This window comes from Danio rerio, chromosome 3 (assembly GCF_049306965.1).
Source record: "Danio rerio strain Tuebingen ecotype United States chromosome 3, GRCz12tu, whole genome shotgun sequence".
In the NCBI taxonomy this organism is placed as follows: domain Eukaryota; kingdom Metazoa; phylum Chordata; class Actinopteri; order Cypriniformes; family Danionidae; genus Danio; species Danio rerio.
In genome coordinates, this window is record NC_133178.1 from 1,317,566 (window position 1) to 1,341,547 (window position 23,982).

Here is a 23,982-nt window from a genome sequence, read left to right on the forward strand (position 1 = left end):
TCTAACTTCCTAACTAACAATTGCAACTTTTAATCCCAGAATTCAGATTTATTTTATTGTATACAGTATATGACATAATTCAGAAATGTGAGTTTAAATCCCAATGCCGACATTTTCAGAAATGAAGTCAGAATTCAGTGATGGAAAGTGACAATACTTTTTTAATTCAGCGATGAAAATAGACTTTCATAAACAGTGTTCTGGAGAAAAAGTAGAAGTTTTTAGCACTTTTTTTTGGTCTTTTTTTAGCGACGATGAAGGTGACTTTTTTCTTATATTATAAAAATAATATACTTTCTTTTTAAAGGCTTTTATGTGTTTAGTTATTTTTTTGACAATAACTAATATCCATTTTTCCTCATGAAAATGTAAACTTTTAATTAATATTTCAGGATAATGCAAAGATAGTGGAAATTGCTTTTTTCTTTTAGAAAACGCACAGTTGGGCGGTGCAGTGGCTCAGTGCATATCGTTGTCGCCTCAAAGCAAGAAGGTCGCTGCTTAGAGCCTCAGCTGGGTCAGTATGGAGTTTGTATGTTCTCCAGGTGCTCCGGTTTCCCCCATAGTCCAAACACATGTACTATAGGTGAATTAGGTAAGTTAAATTGTTCGTAGTGTGTGTGTATGAGAGTGTATGGATGATTCTTAGTAATGGGTTGCAGCTGGAAGGGCATCCACTGTGCAAATCATATGCTGGATAAGTTGGTGGTTCATTCCACTGTGGTGAGCTCTAATTATTAAAGGAACTGAGAACATTTTTCATTCATTTTCTTTTTCAGCTGTTTTCGTCAAATGAAAAAGAAGACCTTGTAAAGCTGAAGTTATTTAACACCAGAGAAAGTGCAGTGATGATTTGGGTTGGTCACAGAATGATCGCAGTTCATCTGTAATGAACGTATGTAAATGTCTTGTGGTGTCCATATATAAGGCTTACATGGACACTTCATAGGCATAATTACTGTTAAACACTTAATATAATCAGCATAAATTATATATTAACAAAATGTCAACAAAACACCCATAAATATTATAACATGAAAAGAGAAAAACTGCTCAGATACAGAGTGGAGTGTGACGTCATAAACTCCGCCCACTCACCGGTTTCTTCCTGCTTTCATGAAGGGAAAGACAAATCTCGACGTGCAGGTATGATGTTCGCTTTAAATACAGTCTTTGTGGGAAATAAACATGTAAATATGCAACTAAATGTAATAAATTTGGAAGAAACGTATCATTTTAGTTATATTCAGCGTGTAGTAGAAACTTTAGCTGTAATTTAAAGAAACAGTTGGTGTTACTTTCGAATTGTTTAGAGAACCAAAACTGTAAGATTTATTCTGTAACACAAACTGAATTTCCACATTTAGATGTAAAGAAGTCCAAAGGTAAAGCTTTTGTAAAAGTTGTTGAGCATTGTGTTCATTTCTGGTGCAGCATTGTCAGTTTTACTGTTATAAATGATCTTGTCACAGCTTTTCTTAAAGGGTACCCTTGATATCAAGACTTGTATGGCTTTATATTACATAACTAACATATCAAAGTAATAACATTTTATTTATATAGCTAAGTTATCACATCAAAGCTGACCAATTTGCTGAACATACACAAGATTGGAGCACAGGCCAGGCTCCAGCTTTGAACTTTTTAGGTGGGCTAAAAAAAAAAAAAAAAAAAAAAAAAAAAAAAAAATATATATATATATATATATATATATATATATATATATATATATATATATATATATAAGCACAACGATTACTTTAAAGGTAATAAAAAATGATAGCATTTTAAAATTAATGTATTTATCTTTTTAAATGTTCTCTGTCATTTTAATAAAAGCAAACTAACTTTTGTTTTAAAACTATTATTTGTACTGCAGACTATATTCATCTCAGTGTTTGCTTGCTCTATTGATGTTTGCCAAGTTTTGCAAGAAAACTCCAGAAAAACATGTTGGTCTCCATGAACTACAGTATATGGGTGATTCTATTATTGCAGGTACATTTAGTGACCAAAGCCATCGTTTTTCAGCTTTTAAACAATTGTTACATTTTTGATTATTTATAAAATCTGTTCATCATTTTCAAATATCATGTTACCAAAAATCATGATTTCTTGATGTCCAGTGTAGTCAGTGTAAAAATATTTTATTTTGCTTTTCTTTAAATAAAAAATCACCAATATTTAAATTTTAAATGTTTAAACTGTAAACTGTCTATTACTAATACTAATACTATTACCACAATTACAATAGGAAATCTGAATATTTCATTAAGCACATATTGGACAATTTAAAATATTTTAATCCTGATTTCATTAGTATCATGTGATGTTAGCATTTATAGCGAGTATAATGTTTGGCTAAAAAGTTGTAAAACTGTAAATTGTTACTGTCAATTCAGTTCCAATTTAGTAACTACCCATTAGGATTTTTCTTGCCATGATATATTGTTATTTCTAAACATTACTAAAATCATCCATGACAGAGTTGACAAACAATTAAAAACACTTTTTATTCCCTAAAATTAAAACATTTAATCATTTATTAATGGCAAAAACTGAATTATAAAAACTAAATGTGCTTTCAATATGATACTGGAAAAAACTGCTGCTTTTAAAGAGTTTTAAGTTTTTGCTGAACCGATTTGTGTTCAAGACTTTTGATATGAATTACAACTGCATGAAATTATATAAATGAGAATTGCGTTTGGTAATGCATGCTCAGACGTGCGATGCACACAGAAACCATGCTGAATTAGTTTCTCTTTCATCTTTTGCAGCCTGAATGGTTAAAATGATTAAAACAGAACTGGCTTGCCAAAACATATTTTTTTAAGCTCACGTTTACATCTTATGCTGTTTTCTCAGTTATGAAACACATCGCAAACATTTTTTGTAGTCTGATGTAGGGCCTTTAGGCTTGTTTAAAACCTACAGGTAATGCTGCGGTCACACTAGAGTTTGAGCTTGTGAAATTCTGTAGTAAAGCACTGTGAAAAGGGGCGGGATAAAACAAGATTATTAGACATTATAAAAGTGAGCGATTGCTTCATATTTTAAATGTCTGTACAGAGATGTCATGTTTTGATCCTTGACTGGTCTTGCGCAGTCAAGTGATGCAATTCTACAGGTCAGAGTTTACCAAGCTTGAACTTTCCAATGCAGCGAACTGCAAAACTTGTCGTACAAGCTTGCGTTCCCGGTCTTACGTATTTGCGTGCGTATGAATGGAAGTCTGTGGGGAGAATGGTGCAGTGTGACCGCAGCTTTAGTGTGTTGAAGCAAGGTTGGAACTAAACTGTGCGGGGCTGCAGCCCTCCAGGAACTAGATTTGACACCTGTGCTCGAAAGGTTTATCTATTGGTAGGTTTTTATAAATTCTAAAACTGCACATACATCATTTTAATCTTCTGATTTCTTTCTTTAGTATGGATCTAGTGGGAGTAAATGTGATTGAGACAGCAGCTCTTGGAAGACCCTTCCAGCTGGGCATGCTATATGACTGCAGAAAAGATGCATTAATACCAGGTGATTATTAGTCAAATCAGTCTTGAAATAAACAAAACAAATGTCTGCAGTTTTCCTGAAAATTACTTTACGCTGTATTGTATTCACCACGGGCCTCATGTACAAAGACTTGCATGGAAATCATACTAAAACATTGCGTACGGACCAAGCTGTAAATGTGTGTACACAATAAAAATGTATGAAACACTGCATACGCGGAATCACACGCATATTCTGTTTGTACATCTGAATGAACGTGAAACTGAGCGCACGTGCATGAGCACAAAACCCCTCCCTGCCTCCTCCCCCTAATAAATATGGTAATGACTCTACTTTGGCAAAACCAAATGAAAAAGCAATGGCAAAAGCAAACAAGAAGAGAAACTTCACAGAATGTGAATGTGAGGTGCTCCTATCAGAGGTCGACTGGAGAAAAACTGGGCTATTTGCAAGTTTGTCCTCCAGAATTAATAACAAAAGAAAAAAAAATCGAGTGTGAGAGTTTAGCTGATGCGGTTGACGCAGTAGGGTCTGAACATCGCACTGTGAATGAATTAAAAAAAAAAAAGGTCCGATGTGAAGGTGCAGGTTAAGAGGAGAACAGGGACACACCTGTGGAGCGAACAGACGGGGGGACAGGGCATCCTGAACTAACACCCTTTAAGGAGAGAGTTGCCTCAATTGTGGGCGACACTTTACTGTTTGGATTAGTATCAACCTTTTTCAAACTGCGGACCGGTCAACGCTTGACAATTTTACTGCAGACCGGGGGGTTGAAATAATAATAATAATAATAACAAACATGAATCCACTGTGAACTCATAGGGAACTTTATTAGCACATTGCTCCGACATTACAATGCTATTATAACATTAGGAAGTAATAACTTTATTAACACATTGCTCCAACAATATAACATATTATAACATCAAAAACTGTCCGTAAGGCTAAATCAATGGGAGCTTGTTTCTTTGCACGGTCCCATCTAGGCGTAATGGCAGAAGGAAGATTGCCGGAAAGAGCGCGTGCACGTCTAGAACGTGCTGACGTGAGACGTCTGCTTTAGCCAATCAGAACAGTCAGACGCATTCACGTCCACGAGGTTTATGAGAATAAAAGCCTTTGAATATTTTTCCAGACACATTTAGCTGCTAGAAATTAGGCAGATAACGTTTTTATGTTCTTCTTAATGGCAACCGTGTAATTAATTATCGATAAGAAGCTTATGATAAGCCGTTGTTTGTTTACCTTCAAGCTCTGAACTTTTCACATGCAAAAGTTTCTCTGTGTTTTCATCGAAGTTGTTCTCAATACTGATCCAATCACAAAGTTTGTAATGTAGTGAGATGTTTACAAATACAAGCGCAGCCGTTTAGAGCTCATTTCTGGTTAATGATGTCAGAATTACCGGTGTAATTCCGTAACGTCCGTGCCTGTGTGAACAGCGCTTTTTTGAATATACCGGTAAAGTCGTTCCGGAAATTTTCCATATATTTACTGATATCACTGTGTGAAAGGGGCTATTGACACCCGAAGGTGTTGGTTGTGTCCAGTCTACTCCTTTCCCTTGTTTTGGTGGCTGTCACTGCAGAAAACTCCGCTTTACATAGATAGGATGCTGAGAATGGCAACAGGGTTTTCAGCGCTGTGTTAGCGATCTCTGGGTTTTCTGCCATGACTTTAATCCAGAACACCGGCAGAGTTGTTGTCTCGAACACTGTTTTAAGGCCGCCATCATTTGCGATCTCCAGCAGTTGGTCATGCTGGATTCAGCTGGTTTGTTGACAAATGGGTCACATATCTATTCCTTGGCCGTTTGTGGGTCCTTTGAGGTTGGGAAGTAGCGTTCAAACTCCTTTAACAGCGAAGACTGGTGGTCGTGCACCAGCTTGGCAAATGAGGGCGCAGGCTCAGTCACACACAAAATCCACGCTAATGTTTGAAACATGTCCATTATGGCTCTGTTCACTTGCCGTCCCCACAAATCCAGCTTGGCTTTAAATGCAGCTACTTTATCTGCCAACTTAAAAATAATTAATTCTTGTGCGGCTCGGTACTGATTGATCCATGGACCGGTACCGGTCTGCGGCCCGGGGGTTGGGGACCACTGTATTAGAGGAACACTTTGTTAGGGCGGTATAGCAGCACCCCTCCGCTCTTATCAAGGCAGCGCCACCGGCATTTTATCTGCAAGAGTGTGAGAATGGCCATCATTGTATCTGTGCTCTTGGTCAGTTACTGGGTTGTTGAGGGGGGTTAACAGCCACATCTTTAATGGATAACCGTGGTCTCCTGACATGTAGTTAAATAACTACGCTCAATAAAATAAAATAAAAAATTTAGTTGGAATAATATCTTTAAATACATCACTCACCAAGAAGCCACCCATCGTGCACCCTGCCACCTTGGAGCCTCCTCGCTGTCTCTCGTTCCCAATTTGGACCCAACTTAGCACAGAGCTCCAAGAGGATAGCTCTTGGAAATCTGAAACGGGTAATAAGCCAGTCATCTTTGTGGGCCAGAAAATCACTGTGATCCCTAAAAACTCATTCCCTTCTGATTTGACCATTGTCAATGTCCTCTAATAAGCCATTGACATAGACTAAGGGTTGTATACATATGCAAATGCTTTTATATGTTCTAAATCACATAATTGGTAAAAAAAAAAATATTGTGTCAATTAACCCATTTGATATAGCAATGTTTTCCAGGTGTTGATACTTTATAATGTGCAATTTAACATAACTGCCTCTAGAAGTCGCCAATGGAAATAAAGCAAACACACACATGAAATACACGTATGCCAGACATGAACTTGGCATGGACCAATGCACATTCTCATGTTAATTTCATTGTTAGGAAATCCAAACGTGAGTGTGAAACTTGGCGTACACAAAGTTTTTGTGCGTACGCAGTGTTGATACATGAGGCCCCAGTTGTTCCCCAGAACTGGAGTTGAGAACCACTGTTCTAGACAAATCATAACCAATCAAACAAACATTATATTTTTACTTTATTTGTCTTGAACCAACATCAGTCAACATTAAAATCTGTTTTAAATATGAACTGCAATTGTAATTATTTTATATTTGTCTCCTCACAGGGGTCAGACTGTGGAATAAAGAGCAGCTGCTGCAGAATATTTGTGCTCGTCCTCAAGTTAATACAGAGTTCGATGTCACAGAATCAGACACCATTAAGGAGAAATCCAAATTACTCAACATTAATGGTGAACTGAAACTGAGTTTTTTAGGTGATCTTATTCATGTTAGTGGAGCAGCAAAGTATCTCAAGGACACCAAATCATCCTTCATTCAGCAGAGACTCACTCTACATTATAAATCAACCAGCCGGTTTGAAGAACTAACAATCATTGATGCACTGAATAAATCACCCTTTGGAGAAAATCTTCCTGATCCTAATGGTATAGGCACACATGTGGTCACAGCAATACTGTATGGAGCAAATGCCTGTTTTGTATTTGATAGAGACGTTTCCAAAGAAGAGGACGAAAGCAACATAAAAGGAGAAGTAAAAGCGGCTCTTGAGAAACTACAGAGCATCGTGTCAGTCGGTGCAAAGGCTAAAATTACCAGCAATGAGAATCAGAAAGATGCTGTCAATAAATTCACATGCACATTTCATGGAGACTTCCAGCTACCGTTTAACCCCACCACTTTTGAAGATGCATTGCAGGTTTTTGCTGATCTTCCAAAACTTCTGAAAGAAAGCCAAGAGCTGGCAGTGCCACTGAGAGTTTGGCTTTATCCTCTGAACAAACTTCACTCAAAAGCTTCAAAACTTCTGAAAGACATCAGCATGGAACTGATCACAGAGATTGAATCAGTGATTGAGAGTTTGAACACAGCTGAGATGAAGTGCAGTGATCTTCTGAAAGACTCTCCTGTTCAAGTATTTGCACCATTTAAATGTAAAATAGAGCAAATGAAACAAAACTGCTACTTGTATAAGCTGAGGCTTATGAACAAACTTGGCTCCCTGCTGCCAAACATTCGTGGAGACGTGATGAAGGAAACTGAACTGAACAAACTTCTACAAGAGCATGAAGCGTCTCCATTCAGAGGAAGTGACCTCACAGAATGGCTGAAAGAGAGAGAAAGAGAGTCTGAGATCATTGAAACTATCCTCAAACAGCTGAAGGATGTTAAGATACAAGTCAACATAGACGCCATCAGGATGAATCTGGAGGTCGGGAATCTGGTCAGTTACACATTCACATCATTGAACTGCTCAGATTGGCTTCTATTTCAACAAACTGCCTATCTGAATCCAACAAAACAAGAAACTGATGAGAAACGCCCTGATTTTAAAGAAAAGTGTTGGCTCACTAATGATGTTTTAAAGGTCATGAGGATAAACTTAAAGTTATTTAAGGACTTGATTGATTCAGAAGACCTTAAACCAACTACATTCATAGTGTCCTCAAAGGAAATGGAGAGTAACCCAGGATCCTGCATCCTCCTGTATGAAAGTGACCATGATGAAGCTGTTTTCTTCAGTCCTCCATCACAGCCTGTCTGTCCAGTCATTGAAGAGCTCAGGGAAAACTCTGTGGTTCTGCAGGTTCCTCCATCATCAGATCCTCATACAGTGGAGCTCAGATTACTATATAAACCACAGCAGGACTCAGTCTGGATGTCTCAAGCAGTGCTGAAGGATCAACACACAGTTACTCTGACTGATCTGAGAACAGAAACTGAGTATGAGTTGAAATGTGCAGCGCTGGGGAAACTGAACTACACCAGAGAAAGTGATGTGATCCATCTGAGGCTCATTGAGAAGACACTCATCACCAGAATAGAGTCTGTGATTGAAAATCTGGGCAGTATTGAAAACAAGTGCAGTGAACTTCTGAAAGACATCAGGACAAACACATTTAGTGCTTTTCACAAGAAGTTTGAAGATATGAAGCAATTCTGCCAAATCTATAGACGAGACTTCAATGATAAAATTCAGTTGCTGATCCAGTCAGTTCAAGCTTGTGAAAAAGAGACTCGTGTTTTGACTGATCTTCTACAAACTCATGAAGAGTCTCCATTTAACACAAAGAATCTGCTGGAGTGGATCAGACTGAAAGAGACAGAACTAAACACAGTTGGAGGGATTCTTCAACAGTTACTGGAGTCTGGAGCTGAAGAGAACACAAGCTTAGATACAGTTTTCACAAATATTAATGTGAAGAATGTGGTTTGCTACACATTTAGTTCCCTTGAGCAGCCAGACCAGCTGCTTTCTCAACTAGATCACCATCTTAACTCTCAGGAACTCAGGACTTGGAAGAATCCAGAAAATTCTCCTCAATCAATGACATGGCTCACTGGAAACATCAGGGAGAACATGAGGGAACAGCTTATCATCTTTAAGGAGCTGATGAGGTCACATGACAGTCCGTCTGTTAAATTTATTGTTTCCACACAAGATTACAAAGCCCATCCAGGCTCCTGCATCCTCCTGTATGAAAGTGACCATGATGAAGCTGTTTTCTTCAGTCCTCCATCACAGCCTGTCTGTCCAGTCATTGAAGAGCTCAGTGAAAACTCTGTGGTTCTGCAGGTTCCTCCATCATCAGATCCTCATACAGTGAAGCTCAGATTACTATATAAACCGCAGCAGGACTCAGTCTGGATGTCTAAAGCTGTGCTGAAAGATCAACACACAGTTACTCTGACTGATCTGAGAACAGAAACTGAGTATGAGATCAAATGTGCAGCGCTGGGGAAACTGGACTACACCAAGGAGAGTGACACAGTCATATTAAAACAGGTATTATTTTATCATTAACATTTAGTGAATTATTTTAAGCGTATTGAGCTACTATACCTTATACTCTTAAGAGTACTTATATGGTTGGCACAAACTGTTCACTCAATGTTTAATTCATTGTTAATGAGAGTCATATGTCTCTTTCAGCAAAGCACAAGGAAAAGTAAGGGTGAGTCATACATTTTTCTTCTTTTTATTGTTTCTACACCAGCACTATGCAACTACAAGCTGTTAATTTGCATATAATTGCACATGTTTTAAATTGAAAAGCCCTGGAATATTTTACCTTCTATTTTAACATATGTTATAAATTAACATATCATTACAATTAATCATTACATGCCAAAAAATATAGTGTAAGTAAAACTATTTGTTCTAATTAATACTTTCAATTAGAGTTTTGTTTGTGTTTGTGAGTTTGTTGAGTAAAAGTAGCCCTTCTGAAAGTTCTCGGAGTATAATGTGAAAATGATACTACCTTATACACTGCGGATTAAATATGTAGCTTACATCTGTGCCATTTTCCTTTAAGGGTGTTTTTGATTGGATCTAAGTGGAAGTTAAACCATTTGCTACAAAGTAGCTCATTTATCAGCTGGAGATTTGGCCTCCTTTTTCACTTAAATTAGCAGTCTGTTTCCCACCACATTCAACCCACATCTCCATCAAACTACACCCTCTGAAGTAAATTCACTCTCCTGCTTCTCCCTCCTTACAGAGGGGGAAGTATCCAAACTTCTTTCTGCCCATCCCACAACCTGCCCACTAGACCCAATATCCGCACACATCCTGCAGGACATTTCCACGGCCACTTTACGGCACCAGACATTTTTTTACAATCACTCCATAGTGGACTTGACAAACCACCTGTAGAAACACTCTTCTCTCTATATAAAAAAAAACATTTCCCAATCTTTTCTGTAACAAAATTTTGTCCCTTTTTATTATTAGCACGTCTTGTGTATATCGCACTTTCTTATTGAATCACTCAGTGCCTCCTAAAATGTAAGTTGACAATGTAAATGTAATAGTGACCCCAGATTAAAGAAAAATAGTGGAGGAAAATGCTTAAATACTACTTTTCTGCATAATCCTTAATAGGTGTCAATACAACATATGTGTAGTTTCATGTCATGCAGTAATACAAAATATTTTTGGTGCAACATTTTTTATTAAAATTTTATCTAGAATGAATTCTAGATAAACACACGTAAACACACACAGGAAGTCAGTGTAAACTAGATATTGTAATTGAACCTTAAGAGCTTTCCTCGGCTCCATAGCTCTCAAGTTTACCAGGCATTCCACTTGAGAGCCCTGGAATCAAAAACCTAAGATTTCATTGACCCTGCAGAAGAAAGACTGGTCCGAAACTTCTGGAGCAAGGCGATCCATTTAAACTCCTGAGTTATCTTTGGTAGAGGAAGAGAAGGGTTTAAGCAATGTGGTACCTGATGGAGAGCTGGAGTTTGTAGGACACCTCATTGATCTGCCTCTCCACAGTGAACCACGTAGAGGAGGCTCAGGTTCAGAGAGCTTTAGAGAAACAGTCTACTGTAACAAGAATACAGGTGAAACCATTAGAGTTAGTCTGTTACAAGCCCTATACCAATATGGGACCAAGGCCATTGTGGAGCAGGTAATGGGATGAGATTACCTGCAGGCACAAATCTTGGTGTTTTAAACATGGCACTGACTGAGCAGATACTAATGTACCTGATCATGATTATTGAGACTCTTTGTCTTCACTTGAAGTCTTTGTTGGACTCTTTGTACATGGAACACTGGAGACAATGAAGACACAAGGATAATCCACGACAATAAGAGCACACAGGAACAATTGGGAAAAATATTGAGTCTGGTGAGTTAGTGGTGGTGAACTGTAGACTGGACGGTGAGTACCAGGATGAGTGTCTTGTTGTTAAAAAGGCTAGGTATATTTTGCCATTCTGATTTGACAGAATTAACAGCTGGGTTGCCAACGCCATTACTAATGATGTCATAGTGCTTTAGGTCATTGTCATATAGAAAGACCCAGCTACGAACCATCTTTAATGCTCTGACTAAGGGGAGGAGGTTTTTACCCAATATCTCACAATAAATGGCCCTGTTCATCCTCTCCATTATATGGTGCAATTGTCCTGTCCCCTGTGCAGAAAAACACCCCCAGAGCATGATGCTTCCAGCCCCATGCTTCACTGTAGGTATGGTATTATTATTGGGATGATACTCATCATTCTTCTTCCTCCAAATGCGGCAAATGGAGTTCAGACCAAAAAGTTCTACTTTGGTTTCATCTGACCACTGGATTTTCTCCCATGACTCCTCTGGATCATCCAGATGGTCCCTGGCAAACTTCAAACAGGCCTTGACATGGGCTGACTTAAGCTAGGGAACCTTCCTTGCGATTCATGATTTTAAACCATGACGTCTTAATGTATTACTGATAGTTGTCACATAACCAGCGATCGCTGTCAAAAGATCGCTGGTTCTCACACGAACACCATGGACTATATTTCCGCCTTCCTCTGGACTGCATAGACATACATACTCTCCGGTCACACTCACACATGCTCACTCATCAAGATTGATTACACTCTCACCAGCTGAGCCATGTCAGAGACTGATGACACAACCTACATAAACCACTCATTCACTCTTCCAGTTTGCCGAGTCTTGTTAGCTGTATCAGTAGCATTACAAAGCGTATTCCCTGCCTTGTTTCTTGTGTTTAGACCTTAGCCTTGCAATCCCTGTTATCCTGTTTAGCCGCCTGCATTACGATTTATTTACTGCCTGAATATACCCGTTTGACCATTGCTTGCCTGACGCTGAATAAACCTGCAGAGGGGGGCTATAGAGAGCAAGACCCGCTGGCAACGGGGCTTGCGACCCATTTTACACAGCCAGCTCACAAGATGGCTTCCTGTCCCAAGTCTGTTCCTGCTTCTGAAAGGCCATCTCCAGAGCTGCCAGACCCTCCAGTGCTGCCAGATCATCCAGAGCTGCCAGATCCTCCAATGCCGCCAGAACCTCCAGAGCTGCCAGATCCTCCAGAGCTGCCACTGCCAGAGCTGCCAACGCCAGGGCTGCCACCGCCAGAGCAGCCAGTGCCACAGCCAGAGTTGACGCCGCAGCCAGCGCAGCTGCCAGAGTCGACGACGCTGCCAGAGTCGCCGCCGCCTAAGCTTCCCGAACGGCCACGGCTCCCCGCCTTGCCGGTCACAACCCAGGTCCTCGCCTTGCCGATTCCAGCCCGGCTCCTCGCCCTGCCAGCTCCCCACAAGTCTCCAGTCCTGCCGGCTTCCCGTAGTACTCCAGGTCCTCCGAAATCTCATGATCCAGGGCCACTGCAGCTCCATGCTCCAGGCCCTCTGCAGTTCCACTCTCCGGGTCCTCTGCAGCCCCACGCTCCAGGCTCCTCACAGCTCCACGCTCCCGGCCTTCCCCAGCTCCATGATCCAGGGCCACTGCAGCTCCACGCTCCAGGCCCTCCGCAGCTCCACTCTCCAGGCCTTCCGCAGCTCCAGGCCCTCCGCAGCTCCATGCTCCAGGCCCTCCGCAGCTACACTCTCCAGGCCTTCTGAAGCTCCATGCCCCTTAGCCTTGATTTCCCTGTTATCCTGTTTAACCGCCTGCCTTACGACCTAAAAAGGAGGTTAGGAGAGAACTGTTTAGGTAGCTAGCTTGAAGCCAGTGGTGCTGTCGGTAAGAACAGAGGTCCAGTCTAGTCACTATTTAGTTGTGTTTATTAGCATCAACAAGGATTTGTACTCAGGAGGAAATGTGTGTATGTGTGTGTTTGTGTGTCTGTGAGTGTGTGTGTGGGTTATTGTGTGTGTGTGGTTTTCTGCAAGGAAATAACAGAAATACAATGTCTCAGTAATCAGTAAGGAAATAACAGAAATACAAATGCTTCAGTTTACCAACAAACAAAGTACATAACTAAACAGAAATATGGCAAACACGAAACATGAGCATTTAAGTCAACTTAAATCATACAAAAGCCACTTACATGGTCAAATACGCACACACAGGAAAACAAAGGAGATCAAATTCAGTCCTCTGCACAGTTCAGCCATGTGCTGCTGGAGAATAGCAAACTGTGGGCACAGGTGCAGTTAATAAAGCCCTTGAGGCAGTCCTGATTGGCCAGAGACTGAATGAGGTGATTGGAGTGTACCATAATCGGAGCAGGGGTGTGACACTAAATCTGCTGTTTAGGAACAAAACTTCTCAACAGCCGCCCCAAAATTTGTAATGCAAATTTGACAGTTTAAGAAGGATCAGGTGAGGCTGGGAGAGGAACTAGGCGGGCAATGGGCCTTGTGTGGATCCGATCCTTAACCTGAACATCAGCAATCCTATAACAGCCATCCTTGCTTGGATGGAGGGAGATTACCTTTCCTACTGGCCACTGAGACCGGGGAAGTTGGGGATCAAGAATAAGAACAACAGTGTTAGGTTGTAAGTTAGGCTTGTCAGTGCGCCACTTCTGTCTGGACTGAAGCGAGGGGAGGTAATTTCTGAGGAAATGAGCCCAAAAATTATCAGAAAGGATTTGACTATGACGCCATTGACGGCGACTGCACAGTTCAGAGTCAGGGTATGTTACGAGAGGAAGGGAAGCATCGTGCCGCCCCATGAGAAGCAAATTAGGGGTCACAGGGTCAGGATCAGCAACATCAGTTGACGCATATCCTAAGGGCTTAGAGTTTAGAATGCCTTTGATTTCAATCATGACTGTGCGTAGTACCTCTTCACTAACCGTTTGAGCACCTAGGGTTGATTCCAGGGCAATTTTGATGGAGCGTATTTCACGTTCCCAAGTTCCACCAAAGTTGGGTGCACGTGGAGGATTTAATTTGAAAGTAATTCTCTGTTTGGCCAGGGTTATCTGAAGGTCATTGGTTAGGGAATGATAGGCTTCCAATAACTCTTTATTACCTCCAGTAAAGTTGGTTCCTCTGTCTGAAAGCAGCTTGGCTGGTTTCCCTCTACGAGCAACAAAACACCTGAGTGCCATCAGGAAGGAGTCTGTGTTCATGTGACAGAGTAGATCAAGGTGTATACATCTAGTAGTCAGACATTTGAAAATGATTCCCCATCTTTTCTCAGCTCGTCTGACAGTTTTTACCGTATAGGGCCCGAAGCAATCTACCCCCGTTGAGTAGAATGGAGGTTTGCAAAGGCGTAGACGGTCTGGAGGAAGATCAGCCATTCTGGAAATAATAGGATGAGTACGGAACTGCTGGCATTTAGGGAACTTATGTTGGTGTTTACGGACCATCTCACGACCCCTTAAGATCCAGAACTTTCTCCTTAATTCAGCAAAAAGTCTTTCTGCTCCAGGATGGTGTAAGTGATCATCATAATCCTTAATTATGAGTTTTGTTATAGGATGTGCAGGATCCAGGACAATTGGGTGAATGGTATCAGGAAGTTAATCACTACTCTGACGTAGATTTCCGCCTACTCGAATGAGTCCTAATGTAGGATCTAATTTAGGGGCAAGGGAGAGTAAATGGCTTGAAGATAGAAGGGGCTTTTGGTTTTGAAGGCAGGCCAAATCGTCCTTAAATGATTCTATCTGGGCTCGTCTTAGGATGGCAGTCTCTGCATCATGGTAGTTTTCTGCTGATGAAGGGTTTGCTGCCCCCTGAAGGGAGGTAGCTGTGCAGTCAAGGAGGTCTTGAAAAGTGGCAAATTGACTGGGGTCAGGGACAAAGGGGTATTAGGGGCATAGAAACTGGACTTGCGCAGCTCTACAGGGTCATCAGACTGATCTACATTGGGGTTAATGGGCCATAGTTCAAATGGTTGAGACAGAAAGGCAGGTCCTTGATTCTGCCTACAGGGCTTGCCAAGGTCAGTTAGCAGCTTTCCTTTAGTTAGCTCATCCGCTGGGTTGCTTTTTGAATTCACATAATGCCACTCCTGGCCCTTAGTGAGTTCCTGAATCTCAGCAACCCTGGTTCCAACAAAGATCTTGTAGCGGCAAGAATCAGAGAGCACCCAACAGAGAACGGTCATGGAGTCAGTCCACAAGGTAGTCTTTCTGATATGGAGGGTGAGTTCTGTTCGTAGGAGATTAGCTAGCGGAGCTCCTATGAGAGCAGAACATAATTCAAGTCGTGGAATGGATAGCCGTTTTTTGGGGGCAATGCAGAACCTTGCCATGAGGAAAGACACATTTACCTGCTGATCATCTTCTGTACGCATGTAAGCAACTGCACCGTAGGACTGCTCTGATGCATCACAGAAGACGTGAAGATCGTGGATGGCTGAGGTGGGGTCTACAGACTGTGTGATGCAGCGAGGTAAAGTGATGGTGGAAAGGGCAGGTAATTCACCTTCCCATGAAAGCCAAGCTTCCTGGAGATTATGAGGAAGATTTGGATCATCCCAATCTCGTGTCTTTCCCCATAATAGCTGTACAATAATTTTGGCTCTTGTAGTAAAAGGAAGGATATAGCCAAGAGGATCATATTGGCTAGCAAGAACTCTGAAAAGGTGACGCATGGTTGGGGTAGTAGGTTCAATTGCTCTGTGCCTGTATCTGAGGATGTCTTTGTTGCAGTTCCAGTGAAGGCCTAATGTGGATTCTGAGGGATCAAGAGATGGATGGTGTGATAACCTGAGCTCCGTTTGTTCTGACCTGGCTGCAGGAGGTAGGTCACTGATAACTTGAGGATCATTACTGGCCCATTTTCTGATTTCAAAGCCACCAGAGGAGAGGACAGTGCGTAGGTTCTGTAGGAGATCTTTGGCTTCCTCTGGAGTGGGTAGACTTTGGAGGCAGTTATCCATATAAAAGCAATTGTGTATGGAATGGCTAATGAACTCAGCTGCCTGTGCATCTTCGATGATCTTTTGGAGGATGTAAATAGCACAGCAAGGGCTTGAGGTCTTGCCAAAGGGCAGAACATGCCATTCATATACAGATGGAGGTGCTCTACAGTCCAGGTCACGCCAGAGGAATTGCAGAAGAGGTTTATCCTGAGGTAATAGGTGTACCTGGTGGAACATTGATTTGATGTCTCCACTTATTGCTGTTTTTTACTGCCTGAAACAAAGTAGAACTCCAAGGAGGGAAGGCCCAAGGATGGGGCCAGGAAGTAACTGGGAATTCAGACACTGATTTTGGTAGGAAAAGGAACAGTAAAATACAATCCGCTCTTTACCGTTGTGATGCACAAGGTGGTGGGGTATGTACCAGGACACAGGGGCATTCTCCACTTCAGAGGAGGGCAACTCCTTGACATACCCAGCATCAATTAGGTTTTGGATCTCTCTGGTATACGTCCTTGCTTGTTGTGGCTTTTGAAGGAGCCGCTTTTCACAGCTACGAAGACGGGCCATAACTGCCTCCTTGGAGGCCTTTGAAGGGGGCCAGGGTTCTACACGGAGAAGAGGTGCTGCATATCATAGTACGCCATCAACGTGTTCGGATAGTTTGGGTGTCAAGTTGGTGCATTGCCATTTGATCCTGATTAGATCGAGTCACCAGTTTAGTGCTTTTCTGAGGAAGTGCATCCAGCTGCCACAGCTTTTGTACATTGTGGTAGATGTCATCAGGTGGGCATTAAAGAGGGATATAGTGAAAGCTAGTCCCCGTACTGGCCACCACATGGTCCTTCGAGCCGGAGCTCATTGAATATCAGTGGATATGCTTAGTCACTCCCTGCCCTCATTGTCTCAGCATGAGCGCCCACGCCGCAAGATTCAGCTCCCTGCACGTTATGATGATTTCATCCTGCAATATATCATCAGCAGCCACGCTCTACAGCAGAAACCCAGCAACCTCTTGATTCAACGGATATGCCTGGCACTGGCCCTTACTATCAACCTTGGAGGAAAGAGGAATTCGAGGATGGTTCAGATGAGCCAGACAAGCCTATGGAGGACAATCAGGAGGATGCTCCACACTCTACACGCTCCTACTCACTCAACCTATATGAGGGAGCACAAACCCCTAATGCTGAACACCCCTTTGCTTCCACAATGGCTCCTGTTTCTGATGCTCAGACCACCCTGTTACAGCAGTTAATAAAGAAAGGTAGAAATCAGGGTAGATTAATACAGCAGTGCATGCTTAAAACTAGTATCCTTTCACCTCCGCAACAGCTTCGATCTCCTCTAAGCCATGCACCTCCGTGAACTGAACTGAGCCAATAGCCCTGGACCTCCAGCTCAGAGGCTGAAAAACCTCCGCGTTCAAAGTAAAAAGGTTTCAATAGCCAGGAGATTAATGACAACACACACTAATGTTCACTAACCACAAACAAAAAATAGAACTGTGGTATTTTTTATTTGATGATGTTTTGAGGGCGAAAAGTGTGTTGTAACTCAAGCGTTACTGAACATGTAACGAGTAAAATATTACTGAAAATGTGTTAGTAATGCCTTACACTACTGCGTTACAGAAAAATTTAATACATTACTGTAATACATTACTTTTGTAACGCATTACTCCCAACACTGATTATATATGTTATACGAATTGCAATTGAATTTTTTGTTATATATTTCCCTTTTGTTTCTAGAAAATAACACACACACATACATTCCTTTATGACTAAATAAATTCTGTAACAAATCAGCTAACTACAAAACCTGACTTTTGCATTCTTACTGACGCCCCCTGGTGATTACATCTCAAATAGAACAGCCAGTGCCATTTAACAGACTCACCAACACTTATTGTGAATTGAGGGAGAGATAATCCAGGAGACTTTTCAAGTATCTTCAGAGTAGAATATTTTATTGAGAACTCACCGTTGTTGTGTTCATCATTGATAAATCTAAACTAGTGCATTTAATTTAAATACATTTTTGAAGGCAGTGATTCATAAAGGCGAAGACTAATCTAAATAAAGCATTCAAATGAAGCACAGGAGTCAGCCATGTAAACGGCATTTCCCCAGTCCTTATCTCATCAACAAAATAGTAACCATTCAGATGCAAAGGGGTTAATCCAGTCAGCCATTTGGGACCCTGCCTGATGGTCAGGAAATGCATAAAGACAATAGATTAAGTGTTTCCAACATTTGGCCTGGTATAGCTATTCAATGAAATTAGATTTTTAAAAACCAAAGAATATAACTTTTCAGTTATTCATTCATTCTCTTACCAGCTTAGTCCCTTTATTAATCTAGGGTCACCACAGTGGAATGAACCACCAACTTATCCAGCACCTGTTTTACACAGCGGATGCCTTCCAGCTGCAACCCATCACAGGGAAACATTCATACACCCTCATTCACACTCATACACTACGGACAATTTAGCTTACCCAATTCCCCTATAGCACATGTGTTTAAACTGTGGGGGAAACCGGAGCACCCGGAGGAAACCCACGCGAACACAGGGAGAACATGCAAACTCCACACAGAAACGCCAACTGACCAGCGACCTTCTTGCTGTGAGGTGAGCATGCTACCCACTGTGCCACCATGCAGCTCTTTTCAGTTATATATACCATTTTTAATTTGGAACCAGATTATACGAATTTCCACAGTGTCATATATAATGGTACCAATCAGGGTGCTCACAGGTGACAGGGCTTGTAGCACAGGTGAGGGGGATCTGGGGTGTGGGGAGTCCATGTCAGCGTGATGGGTCCCTGGATTGAATGACACCAAATGTTTATACATTTTAACATATTTTCACTGTATTTGTACTAAATTTAATGAAATGGCCAAGTCTACATCCTGACCAGTGTTTTAAGTACTGTTGTTTTACATACAAATCTGTTGTTTGAGGGTAAGTGCACTACTGTTTTAATGGTGTTTGACAGTTTCATATTTGATGATCTTTGTGTTTATCTCATCAAACATGTTCTGCTCATTGTGCTAAAGTTCCGTGTTTGTTTGCTTTTTTCAGACTATGCTTTGATATAGAAATATTTATTTTTATTAATTATAGTTGTTTTTACTTACAGGATTTTTTATGTCCTTACAATAATAAAAGGATATTAAAACCAACCACATCAGATTATTGTTAAAATACAATTTAAATTATTTTATCATGTATTCTATGACACCTTTAAACATTACGTTGCAACATTACGTTATTTTTGAACTGCAACTCAAATAAGCTCTAAATGGAAAATTTTCCAGATTGAAAAGTAAAAGTGTTACTGTCTGAATTGCTTTTGCTCATTACAGAAATATGTATCTCACAGGAAAACCCAAGCAGATCTTGGTGCTATGTGGAAGTGATGCAAAACTGAAGAACTCAATATCAAATCTTATAAGAGAAAAAAAGAAAAGCTTTACTCACTCACAACCAAGAAATCAAAATGAAGAAGAGAGTTTGAGGACAGATGTGGATCTTCATGGTCGTCAGATCAGTCTTGTGAATCTTCAAGCTTTCAGTCGTCTCTCAGAGGAGCAAGTGATGCATCAGACTCTCCGCTGTGTGTCTCTCAGTGATCCTGGAGTTCATGCTTTCCTCATCATTATTCCTGTTGGTCCACTGACTGATGAAGATAAAGCTGAAATAGAGAAGATCCTGAAGATATTTGACTCTAAGCGTCACTTCATTCTGCTCTTCACAACAGAGCTTCCTGTTGAAGGATTTGTGATTGATTTTGTCAACACCTACCCAGAGTGTCAACAGTTGATCAGTCTTTGTGGAGGTCAGTACAGAGTGATTGGGTTAAAGAAACCTAAAGACTCAACACAGATCCCAGAACTGCTGGAGTATATAGAGAAGATGAAGACTGAACCATATTCATTTCAGATGTATGTGAAAGCTCAAGAGAGCAGAGTCAGATGTGAAACAGAGGAGAAATATAAAGAAGAACTGATTAAAATGGAGAGTAAAATCAAACAACTGGAACAGACATTTCAGACATATTGTAAGTAGTAGTTTTATTCATAATTCAGTCCATTATTCATTATTCATATTAATTTCTGTCTACATCAACACAGAATTTGTGATTTGGCTGTGATTATTTGTCATATTTTTGTATCTGACAGTGTTGATGACCATATTGACATGTTAAATCATTTTGTTTTTCTCTATAAAATCTCTAAATCAACATATTATCAAGATTTAACCCTGAAAGTTTTTTTTTTCCATTATGTATATTGTTGTCACAGTAATCTACTTAATAATTTTGTTAAAGTATAAGGTAATCTTTAGCCCAGTGTCAGTGAACAATACTCATTTAGACAGTAACAAAATGTCTAAAAGCATTTAAACCATAATAATTCCCAATTTTACAGAAACCCAATCTCATAACCTGTTAAATCATACAAAGCAAAGCATTTATCTGCTTTTACAGCTGATACAGACAGATTTATTATCAGGAAAGGTTATTTATAAAACATTTGTTTTTAAATTGTTTATAAAAGTCTTATTAAGATTACTTTGATCTGTTTATATAAGAAAAACAACAATAACACAGTAAAGAACTTGAAACTCATTAATCATTGACCTGTCTATAATTTCAGTTGCTGAACGTTTAGAAGATCTGCAGTGTCTGAGGATTGTGCTGATTGGGAGAACAGGAAGCGGAAAGAGTGCAACAGGAAACACTATTCTGGGAAGAAAGGAGTTTCACAGTCAATCATCAACATATTCAGTGACGACTGTCTGTCAGAAAGGAGTTGGGGAAGTTGATGGTCGATCAGTAGCTGTTGTTGATACTCCAGGACTCTTTGACACAACACTGCCAAATGATCAAGTGGTGGAAGAAATAGTGAAGTGTGTTTCACTGTCAGCTCCTGGACCTCATGTGTTTGTCATTGTGTTGAGTGTGGGAAGATTTATACAGGTAGAATCAGACACTATAGATCTGATCAAGAAGATATTTGGTCTAAAAGCTGCTCAGTTCAGCATCGTTCTGTTCACCAGAGGAGACGATCTCGAGGATGAATCTATAGAGGATTATGTGAGGAGAAGCAAATCTGCAGATCTGCAGAAACTGATCAGAGATTGTGGAAACAGATTCCTGGTGTTCAATAACAGAGAAAAACAAGACAAAACTCAAGTGATGAAGCTGTTAAAGATGATAGAAGATGTGAAGAGTAATAATCAGGGTGGATACTTCACTAACAGCATGTTTGATGAGGCAGAGATGTCCATTAAGAAGAAGATGGAGGAAATCATGAAAGAGAGAGAAAGAGAGATTCAGAAACAGAGAGAAGAGTTACAAGCCAAATATGAGATGGAGTTGAAGGACATAAAGAAGAGACTCGAGGAAGAAAAACAGAGCAGAAGAGGAGAGAAGGGAAATGGAGAATCAACTGAAGCTGAAAGAAGAAAAACTCAGAAAAGAGTTTGAAGAGAAGGAGAAAACAGAACAGAAGAAAAGAGAGATTGAAAACCAGAAACGGTTAGAAGAGGAAAAACAGCAGAGAGCTGAATATGATCAGAGAATAGAAGAAATGAAGAGAGAGATCGACAATCAGAGATCACAGTATGAACAACAGCAGAAAGAAAGAGAAGAAGAAGACAGAAAGAGAGAAGAGAAATACAGACAAGACCAAGACAAGATGAGAAATGAACAAGAGCAAATTATAGAAGAATTAAAGACGAAACAAAAAGAAGAAACAAAACTGAGGGGTTTGGAGAAGAAAAGAAGAAACGAAGGAGATACAGAGATGGAAAAGAAAAATAAAAGAAGCTGAAAATGAGAGAAAAGAGATTCTAGAGGAAATTAAACGACAGCAGAGAGAATGGGAGGATGAGATAAAGAGAAGGTTGAGAGAACAAGAGGAAGAAGAAAGAAAAGAGAAACACGAAGAACAACTGAGAGAAAAACAAGAAGAACTGGAGAAAATGAGAAAGAGATATGAAGGAGAAAGAGAAGAAGAACGACAGAAGATGGAGGAGGAGAGACTGAAAAAGAGAAGAGAAAGAGAAGAAAAGGAGAGAGAATATGAGGGAAAGAGACAAGAGACAAAGAGACATTATGAGGAGCTGGAGAGAGAGAGAAAAGAGGAGTGGGAGAGAAGAAAACATGAAGATGAAGAGAGACGAGAAGAAGAGAGAAAGAGATGGAAGAAAATGATTGAAGATCTGAAAAGAGAGCAAGAAGAGTAGAACGGAAGAGAATATAAGATGAAAAATAATCAGAAGCTGTCAAAAAAGATTTAAAAGAAACTTTAAGACCCAACACACATGTGTGTAACAAAAGCATCTCTCTACTGTGGTTCATTATTATGAGGACTTATTTTACATTCTAGCTGCACTTCTGAACATTAACCTAAACCATATTCAACACTCTTGTTCTCCTCTGGCACAAAACTAAACCATCAATCTCAGTGTGCTGAATATCAACTCATGAACATGTTGTGAATGCCTTTTCTACCTAAACCATACACTATACCTCCAGAACACCTTTATACTTATGAGCTGTCTGGGGTTATTTTATATCACATTTGCTCTTTTATTGAGCAGTCACAGGACATGTATATCTCATTCTTTGTGTTCAGAATAAAGAGGGTGATAAACTAATTTTTCTTTCATATTAACTCTTAATGTAGGTTTTAAGCCAACAGTTCAGATGTTTCCTCTTTGTTTTTGACATTTTTAGATTGAGTGCTCAGGACTTTTATCAGTTTTTAATGGCTGCTCATAATGTTTAACTTGAATCAACTGGACTTTTCTCATCATCTCAACACACATCAGTGAAAATGACATAAATAAGTTCAACTGTAACTATACAAATGTTGAAATGTGATGAACTGATTAAAAAGATTTGTAAGTATTTTTATAGTTTAGTTTATGTTCTGTAATGTTGACAAAGGGCATACTCCACAGTCCAGTGTTGTTCCAGCATCTTCACACGTTCAAAAATCTACCCTCAGACCAACGTTATGTTGAAACCCTTACAAACCACATCAAAACGAACTACTTCATATCAATGGCTTATGTAAATATGACAATGTCTCATGCTAACATGACTTTTAACACATTAAATAGACGTCATCCTTGTCTTACAATTAAAATGTAGAAATTCTTTACTTTAGTACGGAAATCGTAAGAGGCCATGCATTCAAATATTTTTCCTCTTGTTTTGTTGTGATCACGACTTAATTATCTCGTGATCTCGACATAACAAAAGTTGATTTCTTGTGATAGTGTAGGGATAGTATACAGTTTAACGCAAAGAATGACCAGTCTGGTAGATGAAGAAGAGCCGGAGTCAGAGATTTTTATAAATAAAATAAGTTTACTAAAGATAGTTTGCAGTTTCATCCGGAGAAGCCAGCTTCAACACTCGCAATGAGTTCCTTGGCCGCTCTGCTTACAATCACCAATCAATAACAATTATACTCTCACATCACGTCATTAACTGCGTCACACATACAGGTGTCCTAACCTGATTGGTTAAAACACAGATAAACTAGGAACATTTCCACGTGCGGTTTGTGGGTATTCTGAACAATATGTTAAGCATAAACGTCAGACATCCCATAGACTAATTAAAGCTGACTCCAGACCTGTGAAACGGATCAACAATCAAATGGGACACACACACTTAAAGTACAATCTGTTTCTTATCCAAGGCTGTGTCACGGTTGTGGATCTATCTGCGCTTCTATGATGTGTCTGCGTAGGTTGTTTATCCGTGGTGCGTGTATGACTAGTGTGTGTGCGCTTGTCTCTGTGTTTGTGTGGGAGTCGCGTGTCTGTCAGTGTTGTTGTTTTCATGTCATCAGCTGGGCGGTCATA

The 23,982-nt window shown here is 40.2% G+C and overlaps 1 protein-coding gene across 2 annotated transcripts; it reads left to right on the plus strand.

Annotated features, from left to right (window-relative positions):
- Window positions 1-1,108: 1,108 nt before the first annotated feature.
- On the plus strand, window positions 1,109-23,012 carry LOC560278 (uncharacterized). Of its 2 annotated transcripts, none has more exons than XR_012400665.1 (6): window positions 1,109-1,146; window positions 3,428-3,528; window positions 6,611-9,291; window positions 9,439-9,460; window positions 19,461-20,155; window positions 20,754-23,012. XR_012400665.1 is itself a non-coding variant. In XM_068218440.2 (6 exons), the coding sequence occupies exons 2-6, from the start codon at window positions 3,429-3,431 to the stop codon at window positions 21,584-21,586; spliced, it is 4,314 nt and encodes a 1,437-aa protein (XP_068074541.2). In that variant the 5' UTR covers window positions 1,109-1,146; window position 3,428; the 3' UTR covers window positions 21,587-23,012. The 2 variants fall into 2 exon arrangements, 1 of the variants encoding a protein (XP_068074541.2); XM_068218440.2 differs by having other exon boundaries at window positions 19,478-20,155.
- The last annotated feature ends 970 nt before the right edge of the window (window positions 23,013-23,982 follow it).